This window comes from Solanum verrucosum, unplaced genomic scaffold (genome assembly GCF_900185275.1).
Source record: "Solanum verrucosum unplaced genomic scaffold, falcon-dt-bn FXZP01000118.1, whole genome shotgun sequence".
Classification (NCBI taxonomy): domain Eukaryota; kingdom Viridiplantae; phylum Streptophyta; class Magnoliopsida; order Solanales; family Solanaceae; genus Solanum; species Solanum verrucosum.
In genome coordinates this window covers 1,786,026-1,811,587 of record NW_026020568.1, presented here as the reverse complement: position 1 = coordinate 1,811,587, position 25,562 = coordinate 1,786,026, and the positions used below count along the sequence as shown (strand labels likewise).

The 25,562-nt window shown below is 34.1% G+C and overlaps 1 protein-coding gene across 1 annotated transcript; it reads right to left on the bottom strand.

The window, feature by feature from the left end:
* Positions 1 to 6,910: 6,910 nt before the first annotated feature.
* Positions 6,911 to 19,386, bottom strand: LOC125810506 (putative germin-like protein 2-1). The gene is made up of 2 exons (XM_049489981.1): positions 19,265 to 19,386; positions 6,911 to 7,461 (listed from the first exon to the last, which is right to left on the bottom strand). The coding sequence occupies exons 1-2, from the start codon at positions 19,383 to 19,385 to the stop codon at positions 6,911 to 6,913; spliced, it is 672 nt and encodes a 223-aa protein (XP_049345938.1). The 5' UTR covers position 19,386.
* Positions 19,387 to 25,562: the final 6,176 nt, after the last annotated feature.

Below are 25,562 nucleotides of genomic sequence, written 5' to 3'. Positions count from 1 at the left end.
ATGGGAGGTTCACACAAGTGATAACATATCACTTGTGTCCCACAAATTCTCACCCTAACCAAAACTCTGAAAGCCCCTATGACTACATTGTGAATGTTGATTAAGTTAGAAGGAACAAACATCTTTTTATAGAGTACCAAACCTTTTTCTACAAGAAAAAGACTAGCTAATCCTAAACTTTTTCCTAAAAAGAAAACCTATTTATGGTAATTAGAAACTCAGGACAATTAATACCCAACACCTACCTCAACCTTCACCTCCCATAATATTTGTCTAGATTATATACAAATACGTTAGGAATAATAAATTTTTTCTTTTATACAACAAATACAAAAAAAGTAAAAAAATCACTTATTTTTCTAAATAATATTTTCAATTCTGTAATCTGTGGAAAACAATTTATCAATTTAAATTAGCTAGAAAAACAATTTCCTTCGTACGGAACACATCCCAATTGTTGCAATCTGCAGAGGTGGCATGACAGATACACATGCAAAGGAATTTCATATTTGGTTTGAATATCAAGCTATTAGTCCTTGAAATCTTCTTTAATTTTGAAAAAAATATGGGGAGGAGGTTTATGTTTAAAACCTAGAATTAATAAAAGGTGACAAATAAGAGTGATTTTGGAATATTATAAATATTTTATTATCTAAATTAGTTTCGTTATATAAAGAGGTGAACATTATATCTCAAATCACTAATTAAGGAGATTAGTGTTACAAAGTCAAATCTAAGAGAAGGTTTTTGAAATTAACTGTAATATAAGAAGTATAATTGTCACACCCCAAAACCGGATGTGATGGCACGTGTCCAAACCCCACCGGACACGTCAGCCTAACACCCAAAAACCCGACGATACGGAATTAATAAAACAAGAATAAGATAGAAAGATAAGCGGAAGTCTTTAAATAAACTCAACATAACCCCAGAATTGGTTGTCACATGTACAAACCTCTAATACGGAATCTGAATAAAATATACAAGTCTCATAGTAAAGTTCTAGAATAGAACAAAACAATAAATATAGATAACTTGAGGGCACGTCTGGAATGAACCGCTACCTCTCAAGTAAGTCTGGAAGCTCTAATCTGAAGATGAGTAATAAGTCGGATCTGATAGAGCTGTCAACCTACACAACTGTGTAAAAGCAAGGGTGAGTACCAAAAGCAACAGGTACTCGCAAGTAACACTAAACTAAGCTAAACTAGCAGCTACAAACAACTCCTTTCAATCCCAACCGAACCACCGAAACTTCATTCTAACAGCGAACCAACAACCTATACTACACAATTCATAATCAACAGATATATCCAACAGTGTCTCAACATCAACCTCATATCCTCATGTAAGAGCAAATAGATCATATATCACATGAAGAAGGGCAAATAGGTAAAATCCACACACCACAGACAAAGATGAAGTCAAATGCGATGCAAATGCAACAATAATGTCATGTAGTCATGATGCATGTCTGTCCTACGATACATATCTGTTGACGTAATCAGTCCGCGCTGAATACTCAAATCAGAACCCATGGGGGCCACACATGGACCATGTATCACCGCCGGAACCAGATCCCATCGGCATCCAAATCGCTAGCCGGAGCTAGTCCATCTCATATATCTCTAGCCGGAGCTAGTCCATCTCATATATCTCTAGCCGGAGCTAGTCTCAACTGTGTCTCATATCCATCCATCCTCATATCAGTGTCTCAGAACTCATGCAACAGATAGTTCACACATGGGATGAATAATGAATATGCACATGTCATCAATCACAATCATATCACGATCACATCATAGTATTACACATTATCTGTCTCAATCACAACCATATCACGACCACATCATAGTATTACACATCGTCTATCTCAATCACAACCATATCACGACCACATCATAGTATTACACATCATCTGTCTCAACATCAATGTTTGTATCAATCATAGCTTACTCATGCTCTTCTATCCCCTCAATATCGGTTATCACATGACTTATTCAACAAATTCAAGTCACATATAACACACTTAGCTCGTTTTATTCCCCATCTTTCATTTACAACAATTTCAATCAACAAATAAAACTCATCCTCAATCCCCATTACTCCCCAACACAATTAGAAAAGTAGTCATGTGTAGTCTAAGAGTTTAACAAAGTTTAGAAGTCAGTTGCCTCAAAACACTTCAACTAGTAACTCAAATTTGAGTTTTACCCTTCCGAGCACGCTCCAAATCACCACAATCTATTCATAAATGGAATCTCACAATCAATACGAATCTAACAACACCAATATCGTGAAATTTGGAGAAAAGGGTAAAATGGTCAAAAAAATATTGTTTCGAAAAATATTCTCGAAATCTGGAAATTTTTAGTGAAAAATGTTCCCCAAGAAATTTAGAATCCAATAGTGAAAACCGTTTCGAAAAAGGAGTTGAAATGAGTTCACAAACTCAAATTTTCTATTAAATTCGGATTAGGCGAAAACCCCCAAATTTTTCAGTTGAGATCTCAAATTTTGATGTTAAAATCCATAAATAATCGATGGAAATCAAAGATATAAGTTGGAAATAACTTACCCAATGAATTCCTTGCAAAGAAAACCCACTTGAAATCACCTATTTTCGAGCTCTCAAAGTCTAAAAATGGAGAAATGGGTATTTTTCAAGTTGGGGGAAAATGGCTACTGTTTTTTGACTTAAAAAGGACTGCTATTGCAGCTGAAACACAACAATAACACCAAAGTTTAAGTCCCCGTTGGACCCTCGGGATTCGTTCGGAATCTCGTGCACACAATCTAAATATGTACCCCCACTAAATTCGACGTTCCGGACTCAATGGAACCGTCAGAATTTGAATTCGAGGACTCCTTGACCCGAAATTCAATAAGATGCCAAGAAACTAGTTTAACGCCAAAAAAATTCGAAACTCAAACGGAGCGTCTAAAAATTCAACCAAGACTCATTCTAGACTTAGAATCGCCTCCCGAAACCAACGGTACTCTCGGAATTTCAATCCGAGCCTCAGAACCTCATATGTTGACCAAAGTCAACTCTTTATCACAATTTCACAACTTTAGCAACTTAGGACCTCAATTCTTCGTTTCAACTCCAAATTCAACTCCGTAACTTCACACATACCCGTTTCGACATTCCAAAACTGCCGGAATCGACGGAAATCCGATCCAAGTCCCGAAACTCCAAATAACTCGAAAAAGCACTTTTTAAACAACTTTAACTCATAAAAACTCAACTTCTCAAAAACTCAACTTTTTACCAACTTTTCCTCAAACTAACTTTACAACCACAAAACATGGGACTCGGGGCAACTACCGAAAGGGCAAAATAGTCATTTCCACGAAAATTACCAAAATGACCTTTCGGGTCATTACATCAATATATATAATCGTAGCTAAAAGCTAAGCTTGTAAGGATAACTTTTTTGCCACTAATCACAAACTCTTGATGATGTTTTATTTCGTAGTACTATTTATAGTTTGTATTTAATTAGGCTGTCATTAATTTAAAATTTTATATTTTCCTTACAATTATTAAATAGTATATATATATCTTAAATTTCGTAGTTTGAAGCAGTTTATACAAATTGCTGAAAATAACATACTTAAGCAAGATAATAACAAAAAAATTCTACACACTATCATATAGTAAAAAGAGCAATTAAAATGACATGCATTGAGATATATCTCATTACACACTCCTTGGAGAAAAATTAATATTTATATTCAATCCGAAAGTCTTTCGTTTGGACATGTGTTTTGAAATCAATGATTTGAAATTGTATTGATATAAAATTGAAGTTTTATTTGGACTTGCAATTTAAATTTCTTAAGTTATATTTTTTAAAAATAAACATAAATACTCCATAAGTTGTAGAGGCAAAACTATCGAATTTTTCTCAATTCTTATAATCTTACCAACAGGGGCGTATCTAGAGGGGGTGCAGTGGGTTCACGTGAACCCATGCTCCCCCCTCTAGATTATATATAGTAGTGTTATATGTTAAAAAAATGTTTAAATATAGATATGTGAACCCACGTTCAAAGTATCATATAATAATATGATGATGATAGGGTGCACCTCTCTGAGTGTGGATAGAAATTTAAATCTTATATCTATCTTCTGTTTTTGAGTAGCACCTCTCCAAGTGGTTATCGGTTACACTTTTGGCGTTTCAACTAATTTTTCTTAAATCTTTCAAAATTTTCCAGTGTGTTACATTGGAAATTCTTAAAAAAATTTAGCACTATAATTTTTTTTTTATATAATTAAATCAAATGTGTATATTAAAATTTAAAAGTAGTAGTATTATATATTTTGGACCTATAATTTTTAAAATTTAATGGTTCATGTTAAGTACCTAAAAGTCAAACTGATCAAATTTATATTTAAGAAATATTTTTTCGTAATCGCGCACCCATTTTACCGAAATCCTGGATACGCCTCTGCTTACCAAATGAGTATATTATGATTCATAAACAAGATTTTTGAAATATCCTAAAACGGCATTAACAAATCACATATCTCCAATTCTCCATGTTCCTTTTCTAACGAAATGCTTATGATTACAAATTTTAAAATATACATAATTTATAAAGATCCACTAGTCATTATTAATAGTAATAATTGATTATTCTTTAATGTAATCTGTTGACATGGTACACAAACTTTTTGCCAAGCATGAGTCTTTTTTTTTTGCAAATTTAAAATGGTAAGCCATTTTTTTAATTATAAAATATAAACTTATGAGTCAAATTTTATATTTTTTTAAAAATGACATCATGATTTGAAATTTCAAATCTTGCTTTTTAAAGAATTTAAGATTTAAAATCACGATCTCAAATTACATATTCAAATACTAATTTAAAATCATGACTTCATAAGTACTATAATATCTAAACACAAGCTAAGATTAAAAAAAAGTACAGAAAATTTTGTACTAGTCTATTTGATAGGGCTAGCTAGTACAGGGTTAAGAGTCCCACATGCACCAATTAAAAGAGTGGATTTTGAAGAACTAATAGATATAGATAGATGAAGCGTAAAAGTAAAACATATTGAATAGGTTAGGTACAATTTTGACTATCTTCTATAGAAGAGTTTTGACAATTCTCATTACTCTTTAAAACCTAATGATTGGTCTAATATTTTTTTTTAATTTGATCTTAAATGACTTAATCTTCTTCTTGGACAACAATCTTAAAATTGCTCGATTAGAGTCCTAAAATTGACTATATATTTACAGTTAAATACTCATTTGTAATGTTTTGTTTATCTAAATAAGATATTTGATTTATCACCCGAAAATACTATAAAAATTGTGCTATATATTATTATTCTTTTCATTGTTAGTAGATTTTATTTTAATTTCATTGTATTGAATTTTTTAACGTGTATGATTGTGGTTTTACTTGCTCTTTAAATTTAAAAAAAAAGAAAGATATCAAGTGAACTTTCAAGCTACTTTACGTATATTATATATTTAAAGAGTTAATTTAGCATCCTAATATATTATCCATTCAGAAATGAGCATCCTACTTTCACCTTTGATTTGTCTTAATTACATGAACTTCATCTGCTTTATGTATTATATATTGTAATTTAAAATGTGTGCTAAGAAAAAGTAATTATTTGTCTCTTAATTATAATTCTTTAAAGTTTATGTAGGATTGTTATTAAAATATAGAAAAAGTAATGTTGGATTTTACAAGTTTGATTTTTTTAACTACTTATTGGATTGGTTGGAGTACTTCCTTGAAATATCGATCAACATATATTGCTTTAAATCGTGATTCTCGGTGTAAAAATGGTTTTTTTTTTTACTACACAATGCATGAAAATATCGCCAATTTGGAAGACATTCAGTATTCATTTGAGTTCAATACTCATGTAAACTAAAAATAAGACCATATTTCATCTTTTCGAACTTGCACTTTTTTTATATATATTTATTGTCTCTACCTAACACGTACTTCAAAAGATATTATACTACCTCCGTCCACTATTAAATGTCATAGTTTTCTTTTTTAGAGAAACTATAAAAACTTTGACTAACATTTTACGATGTAATTTTTCATCACATTGATATGCAAAAAATTGCAATTTATAGTACTTTTCGTATAGTTTTTGAATATCTAAATTTTTTGTTTACAATATCGAATTAATGTAATTTAATTTAACTTAACTTTGAAAATTAGTCAAATTGACTTTGGAAAAGCGTAACATGAAAAAATAAAAGTGGGTGAAAGGAGTACTAATCATATATAAGATAGAAACTACTATAAAACAACTAGCATCTCTTTTGTACAATATTGTTCGAGAAATGCTTGTGCACTACACGGGCTAGGGCACAAGCATTTGTCGAACAATATTATACAATATGCATGTGTGATGCAACATTGGAGAAGGTAATTTCATGCTTTTTTTAGTTCTTTAATAGGATTACCAAAAAGAGCAAAAAGATGCCATCAAGCTAAATTATAATACTCCTTTTGATCTGTTTAAAAAAGAATGACTTAATTTAACTTGATACAGAGTTTAAAAAAATAAAGAAGACTTTTCAATCTTGTCATCCTAAATTAAAGTTATATAAAAAAATATCAAAATATCATTTAATCTTGTGGTTTTGAACATGTTATGTGGAAAACTGAAATTAAAATTTTGCCAAAAAAAGAAATGTGTCATTCTTTTTCAAACAGACTAATAAGGAAACTGGGTCATTCTTTTTTAAACGGAGATATGTTTCATATTGTATATTAATGATTCTTCTTGGAATAAATCCCTTACTCAAGAAAGATTATATAGTTACATAGATTGCAACTTTATTTAGGAGTAAAATACTATTTCAAATGCTTTCATAAGAAGCAACAGAATCATATTTTTAGTATATATAGCTTAAGAGAATTTATTTCGAAGTTGTGCAATCTCTGTCTTATTCAGCTGGAAGCTTTTGGCAAGAATGTCGTCCATAATAGGCGGTTCTGAAGCAAAGATTGAACTAGGAATCGTGATGAGTCCAGGATTTTGACTGTTGTAAGAGCCAAAAACAACAGCTTTTTTGTGTCCCACATTATACAGGAAGTGAATAAGACCTATTGGGAACACAAACACATCGCCAGGATTCAAGATTTTGGAGAAGAGACGACTCTTAAAGAAGTTTACAGGATCAGGAACAAGAAATCCTACGTACAGAGTACCCTCCAGGACAGTTATCAGCTCAGTAGCTCGAGGATGCATGTGAAATGGAAAAAGACTTTGTGGTTCAATGTCAGCACGAGAAGTAGAAATACCAAGAGTGTTAAGTCCAGGCATTTCTTTTACACCCACAATAGTTACAGCAATACCATACTTAGGGTATACATCTCTACTAAAATTAAGACTTGAAAAATAGAAATCATTTGGTGTTGCAAGCTTTGGGTCTTTGCAAATCTTTCCATTCACAAAAACTGCACAAGTAAAATAAAGTGAAGCTAAGTAACATATTCAGATAACAAAAACTATGCCTCATTCCGAAACAAATAAATAATATAGAAGGAGGATTTACCTGAAGCCTGAGAGTCGTTAACAGCAACACATGAAAGAAGTAATGACTAAACTTGTTATGAACCACCACATGCTCATTGTAATGATTTTTGTTTTGCAATCAACCACAAAGGTGTGACTATTTATAGTTTGAAATATACGAGATAAATATTATGTATTGAAAATTCTGCATCGACATTATTTGATAGGGCTAGTGTTGACACCCAATTTTGGCTCTCCACATTTAACTATAGTAATAATTATAATAATAATAATAAAATATATATGTTATGAAATTTTTCATAGGAATACAAAAAAAAATTATTTGACGATAAATTTATGTTATTTCTTATAAAAATTAAAGATATTATATTACTCCTTACTTTCTCATTTTTTTTTAAATAAATGTTGTTCTTCTTAAGAATTGAATCTATTTTTTATTCAAATATAATTCCTTTTGTCGCAATAGATATTTTTCATACATTTATTAAAATTAGAAAGCTTAGTTAATGAATGATTTACTAATTTATATTAATTTAATTTTAAGAGTGACTAATTTTATCAAATAAGCTAATCTTGCAAAATAATTATCACTTATGGCTATTTAATAAAGAAAGTAGTTATAATTTAAATGAATTCAATTTGAGCAAATTTGGCAATCCAAGTCTTATTAAACCGGCCAATCCGTGTATGCCACGTAGGCGAGCACATTGATTGTGCTTCTTTAGATTCGATCTCAGCCTTACAATCTAATCTAATGGCCTTAATTAATTCATCCTTTTACTATTTTATATATATATATATATATATATATATATATATATATATAATTATTATTTATTTTCAAACTCTTTATTTTTACCAACCGTCCGATCAAATGATCGGACGGACCAAATTAAATACTAAAGCTTTTCATCTTTTCCCAAAATTGTACAACCCCTACCGGCCCCTAATCTTTCAACTCCGCAGGTTCCTTCTTCCCCAGAAGTTTCACCCCTTTCCCAGATCCTGCCAAAGAAAACGGCTATGGACCGCCGGAAAACAAGAACATCCGGCGGTTTCCAGCATCATCTCAACCCCCATCGCCTCACAGCTTCTCCCCCTTCCCCAGGTGTTCTCCATCCCCATGCCCCGTCACTCCTTTGTCCCATCAAGTTCAGCCATGAACCGCCGGAAAATAACAATATCCGGCGGTATCTTGCTTTATGTCTCCTCCGTCATCCCTTTTCCAACAAAAGGAGACACCCTATGCCGCCTATACCTTACCCTAACGGCTTCAAAAATCTGAAAAGGTGATATTGATTTGATCTGTAGCAGCAGCTCTCTACTTTCCAGTGAGTATTTTGATTTCAAATTCGGAGTTTTGAGTTTGATTTTCACCTATAAAAGGATGGTGTTTTCCCATCCGAAAATCACCAACAACCATAGAGAAAAACGGGTAAGAACAGCAATTAAGAATCCAACAATAGATATAAGAACATATAGAAACAATATATTTCAAAAGGGTTACAGTTCGATCAAAATTTCTCTTCTCTTCTTTTGTTTTCGATTTTTGGGGTTCGAGTTCAAGTAAGATTGAGGTCGGAATCCTTGACATCAAAGCCTTTGTTTGCTGCTCTACACAAGGTCCGTAATCTCCCCTATTTTTAGTTTATTTTCATGAATCGATTATGGTCGTTTAAATGTCCTCATCTTTGATCTAGTTTTCTGATGTATGTTAAATGTTTTCTAGAATCTGCCTCGTTTTAGTTTTGGTTCAAAATCAGCCTGTAATAGGTTCAAGGGTTGAAGTTATGAATCTGGATGGGAAATTACTATTTGATTGGATTCTGAAATGTGATAAATGATTATTTTGGGGCATATTTTTCCTTAACGTTTTTAGCATGCTACATACATAAGTTTCAAATTAAGCTAACTTCGGATTAGTTATTCACTAAAACGATCGGATTCATGAGTCTTACACTTGTTGTCTTGTTACTCTTTTCGATTGAAGAATTCCTCTGCTTTCTATATAAATTCCGATAAGTTTCTCTCTTTGTTCTCACATCTCAACTAAGTGACTAGAAGAATTCTCTGTCAAACGCCTAATGTTTCACATTTGATATAGCCAAACTTGGTCCATATGTTGATAGGCTTAAGCAATTTATCATTTTAGCGTCATATATGATTCTGCGAACTTAGCTCCTATCCCATGTATTTATTTCATCCTGCTCTAAGTATTGGACCTTCACTTGGTGTTTTACTCAGCTCCTCACTAATCTTTGTCATCAACCCCATGCTTTGCTTCAACCTTATCAAAACTTTGACTTTAAATTTGATCAGTGTTTCATGAATGGTTGTTCTTCATGTTCAAAAGGGTTGGAATATTTATCATGTTACTAGTAGATGATTGCCAATATGTTACAATGGTGGGACTACAAAGTTTCAAACTTTATCTATCATTTTCCATAAATGATAATTGTGCATAGTGATATCTCTGCATACCAGGGAGCTTTCCTATAAATTAGAAGAGCAATAAAGAAGTGAGAACTTATTAATGTGTTAGTTACACTCTTCTTTTGGCTAAGTTGTTTTTGACTTTGTTAGCAAACTAACTACTAGTGTACGGTAATGTTTAATCTTGATATTAGTTGGGTTAACTTTATAACTTTGTGGTGATAGGGTTAAAGGTTTAGACATTGATTATATTTTTTAGAAACGTTATATGTGAATATTGTTTATTTCTTTTGTTAGACTAAAATGATAAATACATATGTATTCCTATGTTTCCATAGACAGTTGCAGACATACTTGAGCTCACTTTATGATGTATAAAATATATTAAAAATTATGTACACCAAATCTAACTTACAGAAAGAGGTTAATCTGTAGAAAATCATGTCGATTAAAATGTGATTGCTGGTACAAGTTAACTCAAATCTGGGTTAACAGATGGCTAAGTGAAATTCATTTTGATTTTCTTTTCATAAGTTTGAAGCTCATTTGCTAAATTTTTTTTCTTTCTTTCTTATTTTTTGTACATGTACACTTGGGAGTGCATTTGGAGTTGTGATACGACTCCATTCATCTGTCCAAATCAGATTTGTGTTTGCCTACGATATCGCTTGTGTCTAGCAGCCCCACCGCATCGATAGTGTCTAGTGCCTCTTCTTCTCTTTAAGAATTTATGTCTTCAAAATATATATAATTTTGCTTCTAATTAACGTTATAGAATTGCAGTTTTGTGTTTGATATTTGCTCTTGTTTACCGTGTTTTGTAGAGGACATTATGCTATATTGGTGAGTTTATGTCATTTACTCAATTAATGTCGCACTTGTGGTGATGCCACACATAGAATGTTACGACTATTATTTGTTTTTTTTAAAAAAACATTCGTTACTAACAACATTTGTAGCTATCCTTTTACTTAGAATAAGAGTACAAAATATAGATTCTAAAGGTTTAAAAGTGCAGATTTTCTAGCTTAAAAAAGGGACAGATTTTGAGAGCCTTGAGGGGTAACAATTTGAACATTAAAATGCACATTCTGAGTGCAATAAAACACATCTTTTTTCTTAAAATTTTGTAAGTGTTGGAATTTGGTACGTAGAAGTGTTTATGTTTTAGACTAATAATACAATTTTTTTGAGAACCTTAAATTGGGTAGATTAGTTGATAGAACACAACTTTCAAATGGAATACAATAATTATTTTCTTTAAAAACAAAAATGGCCTAGAATTTGGTCCCCATCCTTTAAGTTGGTTTATTTTTTTTATTCTTTTTTTTTTTATTTTAAAACTTTTACGCAATAAATTATATCCATTTTTAAAGCCTCTGGCTCATAAAAAATAATAATTAAATTTTAACTAATTTTCTTAGATTATAGCAGACATTGTTTCATTCTCGAGATTGTTTATAGTTATCATTTTATAAAATCTTATATATTAACGCTTTCTATTAAAGCTAGTTTATATTATGTTAATATTTCCTCTTAAAACCCTTTTTATAAGTTGTCTTTTAATTTTGGTCGGTTAACGATTTTAAAACAAACCCTTTTTAAAAAAATAAAATAAAAATAAAAGAGCTTTCAATTTCTCTCCCTTAGGATAATTAGGATTTCTTACCTAGAATTATATAAGTTTTAGTAGACCCTTAATAGGAGTTAACCATAACATTATTTAGTCCAATATTTAGATGCCCCTAATTCTTCATCTTTGAAATAATTAGGCGATTCTTAGATCCTTCAAGACTAAGGGTGGAGGAGTGATGAGTTGGGGTGGGTAACCAATAGTTAGACCCATTTTATTTTATTATCTCTTTTACATCAACCTTTTTTCGAATATATATATATATATATATATATATATATATATATATATATATATATATATATATATATATTTACCATCATCATTTAAAAAAACAAAATAAAATCAAATATTACTAGAACATTTTAATTTCTTAACATGTTATTTCAAGATTTTAGATATGCTAACAGGTTCGAAATACAAGGTACATATATATATATATATATATATATATATATGTCATACGCAAAAAGGTACAAATCCTATATTTTTCGGTTTTCTCTATACGTAACTCATTATTTTGTTACACTTCATATTACTTTATCACATATCTACTATCTCTTTTACTAATATTATTTATTTATTTTTATAATTTATAAATTCCTACACTTCACACATATTATTTTGCTAAATCTAATCTATCGTTAACTTATCCCTACATGTAAAAGGAATGATAAACATTCATATATTTTACACAACTTACATGTATATACCACACTTGATAATAAACAGATTTAAGATTACAAACCTTCATATAATATTTTAACATCTAGTATTTTTTATTCTATTTTATTTTAGAAAACTCCATTTTACGTATTTTCATTCAAATTACACATCCCATATTACTACGTATTCACACCCAACTATTATCTTATTTTCATTTCATGTCTTAGATAAGACGACAGGTCCTCGCAAATTCAACATCTATATATTTTTAGGGTAATTTTACAACTATATATATTTTTACATACAAATTTATCATACATTTAAGTACATTTATTTATTTATTTATTCTACAATATGATAAAATACTTCTATTAAAGCTATTTTATAAGACTAATATATGCCGTACCTTGTATTGTACTCTTTTCTTAAATATAATAAAATTTACTTATCATTGATTTTAAAACAAATAAATAAACACATTTTCCTAATTATGTTTTCCTAAATTAAGTTTAAGGACTATCTTCGGATAGGCTCTGAGGGGTGCTTAACACCTTCCCCTCGAGTAACCAAAACCCTTACTCAGAATCTCATTGGTTTCGCAAATCAAAACAGAATCTCCTTGCCTTATAAGGAGTCCACCCATCTCATTAACCACCGAAACACCCCACCTCACGCCCAGTGCTGCTTAGCATCTGGTGCGTGGGCAATTTTGATTTTGGGGACCCCAACATCAGGTGAGACGGGCCCTGCTCTGATACCATGTTAAATTAGGTCTTAGGCCTAACTCACACCCAAAAGCTAGCTCTAAAGGAGGAGGATTGCCTAAGCCTTATAAGGAGTCCACCCATCTCATTAACCACCGATGTGGGACTTTTGTCATTCTTTAACATCTCCCAACTCATCAATCGTTGTGTCACCCAAATGAAAATCGTTTCTTTTCCAAATCTAGTTGTAGATTTTGGCAAAAAACTTAATTAAACCCCATGAGTTCATCGCCATACTTAATAGGTATTATTGAGATAATTTAATAGTGGATTTTAGAATTGGTTAGCAACACTATGTAATATAATCTTGTAAAAAATTACAATGGATAAACTTGCAACTTAAGTGATAAATTATAGAATGTAGCAAGTTGACTCAAAATGAAAAATAGAAGAGGGAGCAATGAATCTTAAAGTTGAAAAATGACTAAAAGGGAGGTAGCTAGTAAAAAAAAAAGAGATGATTCAATTAATTGTCAAGTGGCATTTTGTAATTTTTCAATATATATAGGCACAAATTAAAATTTAAAATAGAGATTAGTTTTCTAAAGGATTGTGAAAATAGCTCCCAAATTTTAGCATTGAATCATTTTTTTGGTAGGGCTAGTATAGGGTTACATTAAGAGTTCCACAAGGACCAATTATACGGCGTCACGAAACTATGATGTAGGAGATACACATATTTTTTCGTCTGCAAGAAGGGTAATTTTAGTCTAGTAAATAATAATAATTAAAAAAAAGATAGGTTAGGTTTTGAGAGATCAATAAATAGATGAAACTTAAAAGTAAAACATAATGAATAGATTATGTACAATTTTGACTATTCTTCTAAAATAAACTTGAAGTCAGTACTTTGCACTATTTTGGAATATAATTTACCTTTTAGTTATATATAATCTCATTATACCATCCCACCTCATCGATTCTCGTGTCACCCTAATGAGAATCGTCTTCCCGCCAAATATTCTCGTAGATTTTGGCAAAGTCCTTAAATCCCATGAATTAATTTGTTGTTTAAAAATCAAATTTTGTCACAAAGGATTTTTGGGATGAAAATAAATTCGTCAATCAGTCATCTCCATTTTGAGACACTTTGTACTGCATAAAACGTGTTCAAAATTGTGTTAGGGTCATGAACTTTATGATAAACCATCAAACTCGTCATGACTGGCCGTGGCCAATTTTTTTGCAATATTGAGGCTAATTTTGGCCAATTTCCGCCAAGTAGACTGTTTCTTATAATTTTTAGGCATAATACATAAATATGTTATTTAACTTGGCCTCAGCTAACATCTATACCCTTTAACTTTGGGTGTATATAATTAGTAGACACTTAAACTTGTATAAATTTGAACAAGACGATATACTCGTCATATGTGACATAGTACACGGGAGGTGCCACATAAGACGTCAAGTAGGACATGTGTCTTCTTGTTTAATTCTATACAAATTTTAAGTATCTACTTGTGCACACTTCAAATTGGAGGACATAAATGTCAGATGAAGTAAGTTAAAGGTCATGTTTATGTATTATCACAATTTTTTTAAGAGAGCCCAAAACATAAATAATGCCTATCCTTTTTAAAGTGAAGCAGCATTCCACAATCCACACAGCCCTTTTAGAATTAAAGTTATCGCTGCAGGTCTGGGGTAAGTTGAACTATTTTAGTTGAGGCTAATTGTTTCTAATCATTTTGATTTATGAATAATTTCTCATCTTTAATATTTAATTATTTGATGGTTACATGTTTGTGCAGTTTATCATGGATAAAGAATGGATGCATGAACCAACATTTTCTAAGAGATATGTTGAGGGTGTTCAATCTTTTATGAAACTTTTTCGGTCTCATTTTGATCTGAACACTAAAATTCGATGTCCATGCCAAGACTGTTGAATATAAATTTTCAAACACAAGAAGTAGTGTTTGACGACTTGTTTATAAAAGGGATTATGAAAGATTACGTGCAATGGATATACCATGGAGAACAAACAATCACAAAGGAGAGATAATGATGAAGCATGTTGAAAAAAATATAATGTAAGCAATCTTCTACCATTAATAAATTGCATTGTAAAATGTAGAAATGCTTTTGTGTGTTTGAGGCTCCTTTTATTGTAGGTGTTTGTGATTTTTGTTCTGTTTTTCTAATGCAAAATTTTAAAACTATGGTGTCACGTCCCGAGCCTACACCCTGGACGTGGCTGGCACCCGAAGACCATTGCTGGCCCCCAAGAGAACCCTTGGCCTGACTTTCTTAACTCAGTGAAAACTTAACTCAACAACATAACTCAAAGCAATGCAAGGTTATAAAACAACCCAACTGATAACATCTGGCCAAAAAGGCAACTCGAGTCCCAAAAATAGAATATTTACATATATACATAGATGAGAGACTCCAAACTAACTGACTGACTGTCTATGAAGCCTCTATAATACTGAGATAGATGTTGGGACAGACCCCGCAACACCCTAAAAAAAACAAAACTAAGACACCAAAATAACCGAGTCCTCCGGAATGCAAAGAGACTCACCACTGACTCTGAAGTGCTCAGCTGGATCAACAGCGTGCTGGAGGTTGATCCGGGGTACCTGCGTCCGCATCATAATAAGATGCAGGCCAACTGGCATCAGTACATGGAATGTACGAGTATGCGAGCTGGAAAGCTAAACCACAACTTAAGCTTGAAAGGAGTACAAGAGAACACTTACCTTGGCTCTATTCAATTCATGAATAATTGAACGCAATATATAAAGCAATAAGACACATGCAATATATAAATAGCTTGTAAAACAGTGTAAACAACTTAGCTCGTTAATGATAAAGCAATAACAACTCAACTTTGCTTATATAAAAGTAATATATCTTTTGTGGAAGATTCTTTAATCGACAACCACCACTATGATCCCTAGTGGTGATACAACGTTTTACCTCACGTTGCCCAAGGACCATCCTATACCTTGCTGTGATATAGGACCTTACTTTACTTAGTGGATCCACTAGCTTAATCTTACGTGGTCATCTAAAAAGAATGACCCGTCAAGTCCCATGTTGGCGCATGGTTCTTATGGAGAGTTGAGTTAATATGAACTCGTGTCCCCAATTCGGTGCTCAATACTACTCCCAAAAATACTTTGGCTCATAAGTGTCTTTAAACACATCTTGCTTTAGTTGAGGTAATTACTCAAAACTTAGCCCAAAGGCTCTTTTGGAAAACATGGTTCCCCTCTTACTCAAATGTAAAAACATTTATAAACTTCTTTGGGAATACTTAGTTCACTAATAGCTTTTGAGAAATGAACTCAACTTTAGACTCTTGACTTAACTTGAAACTCGATACTCTTTACTTGACTTGAAACTTGAACCTTAAAACGAAGTTAAAACGTTCAATAAAGGCTCTTGAACAACTTTGAAAACTTACTTTGACTTACTTCTTTAACTTCTAGACTTGACCCTTAACTTCACTTTGACTTGATCCTAACTCGCCTTGAATTGGATTGTGGATTCAAGGTATATGATCACACGTTTATGGATGAGTTCTTGACGTTTAGACGTACTTTGGAGTGTTGGAAACAACTATGAAACATAGGTACAATACCAAGGAACATGTATGAGAAAGTATGAAAAGAATGGGGAAACTTGGAGTCCTTGGCGCTCTGCAAGGCGCGGAGCGCCAACCCTCGAATCTCAGAGGGACTGCTGGGGCGCACTGCTAGGCGTGGCACCCCAAGGGAGAAAGCTCAGAAGCTCTTTTGGGGTGCGCTAGCAGGCGCGACGCGCCACTCCTTTCCCCAGAAAACTTGACTTTTCTTTCTCTTTTTCCCAACTCTAAACCACCCTAACTTCAAAGGTTTCAACCCCAAACACTAAGGATAAAAAAAATCCCTCAACATACAAGAGATTCAACTCAAAAACACAACCAAATCACGTCCCAAATCGACAAGAATTTCAACAACACAACCAATATTTTCTTGAAAAGAAAAGAGTTTGGAATGTGGGGGAAGGGACCAACCCCAACACTATGAACTCACATACCTAGTAGGGATCACCCCCGACGATATCCACGACGATCCTTGACGAAACCTTGCTTCTTCTTCTCTTTTCTCCTCTTCTTCTCCTCTTTTCTCAAGAACCCTAACCCTCACTCTCACTCTTTCTCTTTTAAAATGGGACAAAACTGATCTAAAAATCAGTCTAACTCAACAATATAACCAAAAGAATTGGTTAGGGAAAAGACCAAAATACCCTTAAAATTTCCGGATGGATTTCCTTGCCAACTGCCCAACTTCCATAGGGCATAACTCACTCATACGAACTCGGAATCGAGAAAACTCGGCGGCTTTGGAAAGATCATTCCAAGGGATTTCCAAAAATAACTGGAACTACTCCCAAATCTTCCTGAGCTAGGAGTTATGACTGCTCAAAGTTGGCCAAAAACTCACTTTTTCCCACGCTTAACCAATTTTTCAGATTTTTGAATTCCTTCAAAAAAATGACGATTTCCAATTCTAAGCCTCTTCGTAGTTATTTCAAATTGTCGGATGTTACATATGGTATCTACATTCTCTGAAATATGGATCTGTAAGCCACATTTTAATATGAAATATTGTGTTTAGATACCTTTTTTTTTGTCAATAGCATCAAGGTCTACGAATCAATTGTGGATTACAATGTTGTTGAAACTTTTATTTGATGTTAAGGTTGTAATAAGAAAGGTTCGTCTATCTGTTTTTTATTTTCAATTTAAGTTATTAACCTTACGAGATGAGAAAATCTATGTTACTTTCATCTGAGAAAAGAAAACCGATCTATATATATATATATATATATATAAACACATAGCATAAGTTCATTAACAAAATTTCACTTTTCAACAAATAACAGCAAGTATGAGAAGAAAGAAAATTAGAGGAAATGTCAGTTTTCCATGAATGTATTATAAGTTCATTCCAAATACAAAAATGTCAGCTTCCATGAATGAATAAGTTCACTCCAATTACTGGAAAAATACAAAGAACAGTATTTATTAGAGGAGTTTTATTCCAATGCTTTCATATAAAGCTTCCAAAAATACTCTCATCTCTTTACAGTTTTCTTCTTCAATTGATCACATTTCGACACTTTTGTACAATATTGTTCAAGAATTGCTTGTGTGGCACGGGCTATGGCAGTTGACACGGAGTTTTAAAAAAATAAAATAAAATTTTAAACTTGTCGTCCTAAATTAATTAAAGTTATATCAAATGTATCAAAATGTCATTTAATCTTTTGGTCTTGAACATGTTATGTGGAAAACTGAAATTAAAATGTTGCCAAAAAAAAAAGGAAAGACGTCATTCTTTTTAAAACGGACTAATAAGGAAAATAGGTTATTCTTTTTTAAATGTAGGGAGTAAGATAATATGCTTCATATTGTATATTCATGATTCTTCCTGGAATAAATCTATTACTCAAGAAAGATCATATAGTTAAATAGATTGAAACTTAATTTAGAAGTTATTTAGTAAAGTATTATTCCAAATGCTTTCATAAGAAGCAACATAATCATATTTTTAATGACATAATATATATATCCTAAGGGTATTTCTTTCGAAGTTGTGCAATCTCTGTCTTATTCAGCTGGAAGCCTTTGGCAAGAATGTCGTCCATGATAGGCAGTTCTGAAGCAAAGATTGAACTAGGAATCGCAATAAGTCCAGGATTTTGACTGTTGTAAGAGCCAAAAACAACAGCTTTTTTGTGTCCCACATTATACAGGAAGTGAATAAGACCTATTGGAAACACAAACACATCGCCAGGATTCAAGATTTTGGAGAAGAGGCGACTTTTAAAGAAGTTTGCAGGATCAGGGACAAGAAATCCTATGTACAGAGTACCCTTCAGGACAGTTATCAGCTCAGTAGCTCGAGGGTGCGTGTGAAATGGAGAAACACTTTGTGGTTCAATGTCAGCACGAGAAGTAGAAATACCAAGAGTGTTAAGTCCAGGCACTTCTTTTACACCCACAATAGTTACAGCAATACCATACTTGGGGAATACATCTCTACTAAAATTAAGACTTGAAAAATAGAAATCATTTGGTGTTGCAAGCTTTGGGTCTTTGCAAATCTTTCAATTCACTAAAACTGCACAGGTAAAATAAAGTATAGCTATAACTATAAGCAACAAATTCAGATTACAAAAACTATGCCTCATTCCGAAACAAATAAATAATATAGAAGGAGGATTAACCTGAAGCGTGAGAGTTGTTAACAGCAACACATATGTCCTGTAGAGGGTTGTTATCATAAGCATAAGCAGGGGAATTACAAATGAAAGAAGTAATGACTAAACTTGTTATGAACAACCACATGCTCATTATTATGCTTTGGGTTTGTTATGATTTTTTTCAAACAACCAGAAATTAGGTGTGACTACTTATACTCTCATCTAGTTGAAATATACGAGAAAAATATTATGTGTTGAAAATTCTGCGTCAACACTATTTGATAGGGCTGGTATAGAGTTCCAGATGAACCAATTAAATGGTGTCACGAATTCATGTAGAGATTCGCAGGTTAGTCCATATTAGGAAGAAGGGTAATTTAAGGCGAGAAAATAATAGGTTGGGCTGACTAATAATAGATAGATGAAACGTAAAGTAAAAGATATTGCAATAGGTTAGGTACAATTTTGACCATTCATCGTAAAATAAACCAAAGTTCAGTACTTTGCTCTATCTTAGCATATTTATTCCTGTTACCCAAATGAGAATCGTTGTCTCTTCCAAATCTAGTTGTAGATTTTGGCAAAAAACTTAAACCCCATGAGTTCATTGCCATACTTAATAAGTATTATTGAGATAATTTAATAGTGGATTTTAGAACTGGTTCGCAACACTATGTAATATAGTCTTGTAAAAAAATTACAATGGAGTTACATCTTGGTTCATTCATCAACTTGCAACTTACTCAAGTAATAAATTATAGAATGTAGCAAGTTGACTCAAAATGTAAAATAGAAGAGGGAGCAATGAATCTTAAAGTTGAAAAATGAAAAGCTAAAAGGGAGGTAGCTAGTAAAAAAAAAGAGATGATTGAATTAACTGTCAAGTGCCATTTTGTAATTTTTCAATATATATAGGCACAAATTAAGATTTAAAATAGAGATAAGTTTTTTAAAGGATTGTGAAAATAACTCCCAAATTTTAGCATCAATTTTTTTTTTGGATAGACTTTGGATAAAGTATCTCTTGCTTCCGAACACCTGTATTTCGCCTCAGACCTGTATTTTCACACTTTTCGACCTGTATATGAGTGTATACTGATATATATCAGTGTATACAGGCTGTATCTCAGCTTGTTTTCAGCTTTCTGAGACTTGATTTCAATTTCCAGCCCCTGTACAGCCCTATTCGGATGACCCGGCTGACTCAAACAAAAGAAAATTTGGGACCCTATGGCTCAATCATCGAAATGCAACGAGAGGGTGGAAGCCCATGAGGACTCGGACATATTTCACATGCAATAAAAAGGATGATAAGAAATTAGAATTGTCATAAACAATAATTAAATGTGCAATCAATGGGATGTAAGAAGATAAATATCTAAGATACAAGACAAAACATGATATCATTGATCAAACAAGCAAACTAATTAAGGAAACTTACTACATTTATCGAAAACGAGTATTCACACGACACATTCTTTAATTAAACTAAGTCGCATGGTGGTGCCCTATCAAAGCCACATGCCAAGTTTCATCAACTCATTTTGAATTCATTGCTATGCCAAAATTCATGCTTAATCTAATTAATGTAAAATAGACTAACCAACATGAATATACCCATTTTAAGAATTGAACCTACAACAATCTTAATAAGGAGCAAGGCTTAAAGAAAGGTAACAACAAGTTTTTAACAGAATGGATAAGAGCATTAATACTCTTGACAAAATAGCCCTCCTCAAGTATCCACTATATACCAATGCAATATTTTTCAAATGATCAGAGAGTAAAAGAAAATAAAAATAAAATAAAATAAAATCAATAAAGCGTCACAATGAACTTGAACATCAACGGATAGAGATTACACATTCAACATACATCTAAAGATAAGGAACTATACTAATCTTAAATTTATTAAAATCAGATTAGGCCATATATATAGTGCTAAGGATGTCATTACCTGCATGGTTTTAAATACAAGAGGATGTTTATAGTGTCAACTTACTAAACCAACATGCTAAAATTGTTGCGGACAAATAGGCTATCAAATAATTGACTTTTTATCAAGACCATACTCCAACACCAAATTAAAAAAAAACATATAGATGTCTTAAGATGTATAAAAGAGTTAATCATGTGATAGGAATTAGAATAGAGACATAATGTTGGTCTTAGATGTACACAGAATGCATCTGTAACATCCGGCAATATAAAATAATTGAAGAGGCTTAGAATTGGAAATTTTCATTTTTTTTGGAAAGAATTTAAAGTTTTGGAAATTTTGGCCAACTTTGAACAGCCATAAATTCTAGCTCAGGATGATTTAGGTGGAATTCCAGTTATGGTTGCAAAGTTCGTGGAACGACCTTTCCAACGCCACCGAGTTTGCTCGATTCCGAGTTCGTATGAGGGAGTTATGACCTTCGAAAGTTGGGCAGTTGACAAGGAGATCCGTCCGGGAATCATTAAGGGCATTTTAGTCTTTTCCCTAGCCAATTCTTTTGAGCTCATATTGTTGTATTAGGAGGATCTTTGGATCATTTTTTGTCCCATTTTTGGTAAGAGAAAGAGTTAGGGTTCTTGTGATTGAAGAAGAGAAGAAGGAGAAGAAGAAGAAGAGAAGAAAGAGGAGATTTGTCAAGACCATTGTGGAATTTCGTCGGGGGTGATCCCTATCAAGGTATGTGAGTTTTTTCCGTGTGGGTTGATCCTTTCCCCCACACACCCCAAGTTTATTCCATGCTTTGAGAAAAGATTGGGAGTTTGTTATTGAAGTGTTGAAGTTGTTAGTTGTTAGTTGTTGTTGAGGTTGTTGGTGGTGTTGTTGAATTTATTGTACGTTGTGAGACATGATTGGGTCGTATATTTAAGTTGAAACCTATTGTATGTTGAGGGGATTATGATTCTAAGAGCTATGACCCTTTAGAGGTTGATCCACCATCGATTTGCAGAAGTTTCTGGGCTGTCGATCCCCATCTACGGGACTGACCTACGGACCGTAGATAGATCAACGGTCCGTACTGGTCAACCGTCGATTGGGACAGAAGTTGGGGTTATGGGGAGTCGATCTACGGTCCGTGACCTGACCTACGGACCGTAAGTCCGTACCGTAGGCCAACACTTAGTCTTTTTCTTAAATGAAATTCTGGGGAAAATCTCTGACGCAATCTACGGACCTGCAGTACGGACCGTAAGTCCATCTACGGTCCGTCGATGGCGACCGTAAGTCCCATCTGTGTCACCAGAAATCTGAAGTCTCAGCCAAGTTTCCCCTCTTCTTTTCTCACTTTCTCATACATGTTCCAAAGTAATTTACCTATGTTTTATAGTAGTTTTCGACGTTTCAAAGTGCGTCTAAGCGTTCAAGAATCCTTCCATAACATGTGATCGAACACCTTGAATTCATAATTCCAATTCAAGGAAAGATAGTTCCAAGTCAAGTGAAGTTTCAAGTCGAGTAAGAGTCTTAGTTTCAAGCTAAGTCATGAGTTTAAAGTTGAATTCTCTTCAAAAAAAAAGAGAAAGCTATTAGGGAACTAAGTATTCCCAAAGGAGGTTGTAAATGCTTTTATATTTGAATAAGAAGGGAATCCTGTTTTTTTTTCCCAAAGGAGCCTTTGGGCTAAAGTTTTGAGTAAGTATCTCAATCAAAGAAAGAAGTTATTTTAAAAGCATGAGCCAAAGTATTTTTGGGAGTAGTATTGAGCACCGAATTAGGGACACGAGTTCATATTAACTCAACTCTCCATAAGAACCATGCGCCAACATGGGACTTGTCGTATCATTCTTTTTAGATGATCACGCAAGATTAGGCTAGTGGATCCACTAAGCAAAAGTAAGGTCCTATATCGATGGCAAGGTATAGGATGGTCCTTTGGCAACGTGAGGTAAAACGTTGTATCATCACTAAGGCTCGTAGTGGTGGTTGTCGGTTAAAGAACCTCCCACAAAAGCTGTTTTATGTTTATAAAAGAAAAGTGGAGTTTGTTGTCATTTTATCCTTAACGATCTAAGTTGTTTACAATCTTTTACAAGCTTTATATGTGTGGCTCGTGTCTTATTGCTTTACTTTGAGTCCAGTTATGTATATGAGTCGTTTAGAGTCAAGGTAAGTGATCTCTTGTTCCCTTTTCAAGCTTAAGTTGTTTTTAGCGGTCCAGCTCGCATACTCGTACATTCCACGTACTGATGCCAGTTGGCCTGCATCGTTTTATGATGCAGACGCAGGTACCCAGGATCAGCACCCTGCACGCCGTTGATCCAGTTGGGCACTCTAGAGTCAGTGGTGAGCCTCCTTGCTTCCAAAGGGCTCAGTTATTTTGTTCTCTTAGTTTTGTTTATTAGGGTGTTGTGGGGTCTGTCCCAACATCCATCTAAGTATTTTAGAGGCTTCATAGACAGTCAGTCAGATAGTTTTGAGTCTCTTATCTATGCATATGTGTAAGTATTCTATTTTGAGACTCGAGTTGCCTTTTTGGCTAGATATGTATCATTTAAGTTGTTTATGCCTCTGCATAGCATTGAGTTATTTTGTTGAGTAGGTTTCCGCTGAGTTAAGAAAGCCAGGCCAAGGGTTCGCTTGGGGCCAGCAATGGTCTCCGAGTGTCGGTCCCGCCCAGGGTGTAGGCTCGGGGCGTGACAAACTTGGTATCAGAGCACAGAGTTCAAGAGTCCTAGGGTGTCTATGAAGCCGTGTCTGTAGAGTCCTAGTTATCGGTGTGAAGCGCGCCACATCTATAATTGGGAGGCTACAACATTTAGGAAGGTTTCCCATTTTTTTCATACTCCTCTCGTGCGCTAGAGTTGATCTCTAAAGAGTTTCCTTTTAATCCGTGCTTGCGCGTGTTTTCAGATAGTCATGCCTCCACGAAGAGTTGGTAGAGGGCGTCTTCCTAGACGCTATGTTGATGAGCAAGAGTTACCCTATGCACCGGGAGTGCAAGATCAAGGGGAAGTTTCTAATGCCGAGTTCAGAGAGGCAATTAGGATGTTGAGTCAAGTTGTAGCCAATCAGGTGGGTCAGCAAAGGGGAGTTCGACATTAAGGAGCTGACACTTCAAGGATCCGTGAGTTCTTGGGGATGAATCCTCCGAGTTTCATGGGATCAAGCACTACTGAGGACCCAGAGAACTTCATTGAGGAGTTGAAGAGGATTTTTGATGTAATGCATGTAGCAGACACTGAGCGGGTTGAACTAGCTGCGTATCAGCTGAAGGATGTTGCTAGAACATGGCTTGACCAGTGGAAAGGGGGTAGAGTGGAGAATGCACCATCGGCGAGTTGGGACGATTTTGAGGAAGCTTTCTTGGGGCATTTCTTTCCTCGAGAACTGAAAGAGGCCAAGGTACGTGAGTTCCTCACACTTAAGCAGGAGCCCTTGAGTGTTCGCGAATACAGTCTGAAGTTCACCCAACTTTCCCGCTATGCTCCGGAGATGGTTGCGGACATGAGGAATAGAATGAGCTTGTTTGTTGCTGGGCTGTCTCGGTTGTCGAGTAAGGAAGGTAGGGCTGCAATGCTTATCGGGGACATGGACATATCCAGATTAATGGTCTATGTACAGCAGGTTGAGGAAGAAAAGCTGAGGGATAGGGAAGAGTTCAGAAGTAAGAGAGCCAAGACCGGTAATGAGCCTGGGCAGCAGAAAGGTAATGCGAATCGTCCGTCCTTCCAAGAAAGGCAAAAGGGACCTGCTCCATCATCTGTTAGCGCACCCGCACCAAGGTATAGAGGTGGTCATAATGGCCAGAATTCGAAGGACTTCAAGGCTAGACCAGTACAGTCCTCAGGTAGTGTGGCACAAAGAAGCAGTTTGTTTCCTGCATGTGCTAGGTGTGGTAGAACCCACCCAGGCAAATGTCGTGATGGCCAGACAGGATGTTTTAAGTGTGGGCAAGAGGGTCACTTCGTGAAGGAGTGCCCTAAGAATAATCAAGGTAGTGGAAGTTTGGGTAGTAGGACCCAATCTTCATCAGTTGCTCCCCCAGACAGGATGACACCTAGAAGAGCTACTTCTAGTACCGGTGGAGGAGCAAATCGCCTTTATGCTATCACCAGTCGCCATGAGCAAGAGAACTCTCCGAATGTTGTCACTGGTATGATCAAAGTCTTTGCTTTTTATGTATATGCTTTGTTAGATCCAGGAGCAAGTTTATCTTTTGTGACTCCTTATGTTGCGAATAAGTTTGATGTTCTTTCTGAAAGACTTTGTGAACCCTTTTGTGTCTCTACACCTGTTGGGGAATCTATTCTAGCTGAAAGAGTTTATCGTGATTGTCCTGTTTCTATCAATCACAAGAGCACCATGGTTGATTTGATTGAGTTA

Excerpts from the sequence above, each read along its gene's own strand:
- LOC125810506 (XM_049489981.1), bottom strand. The coding sequence starts at position 19,385 with ATGTGGTTGTTCATAACAAGTTTAGTCATTACTTCTTTCATTTGTAAT. Across the intron at positions 7,462-19,264 it reads TAACAACTCTCACGCTTCAG|TTTTTGTGAATGGAAAGATT; the intron begins GTTAATCCTCCT and ends TTACTTGTGCAG.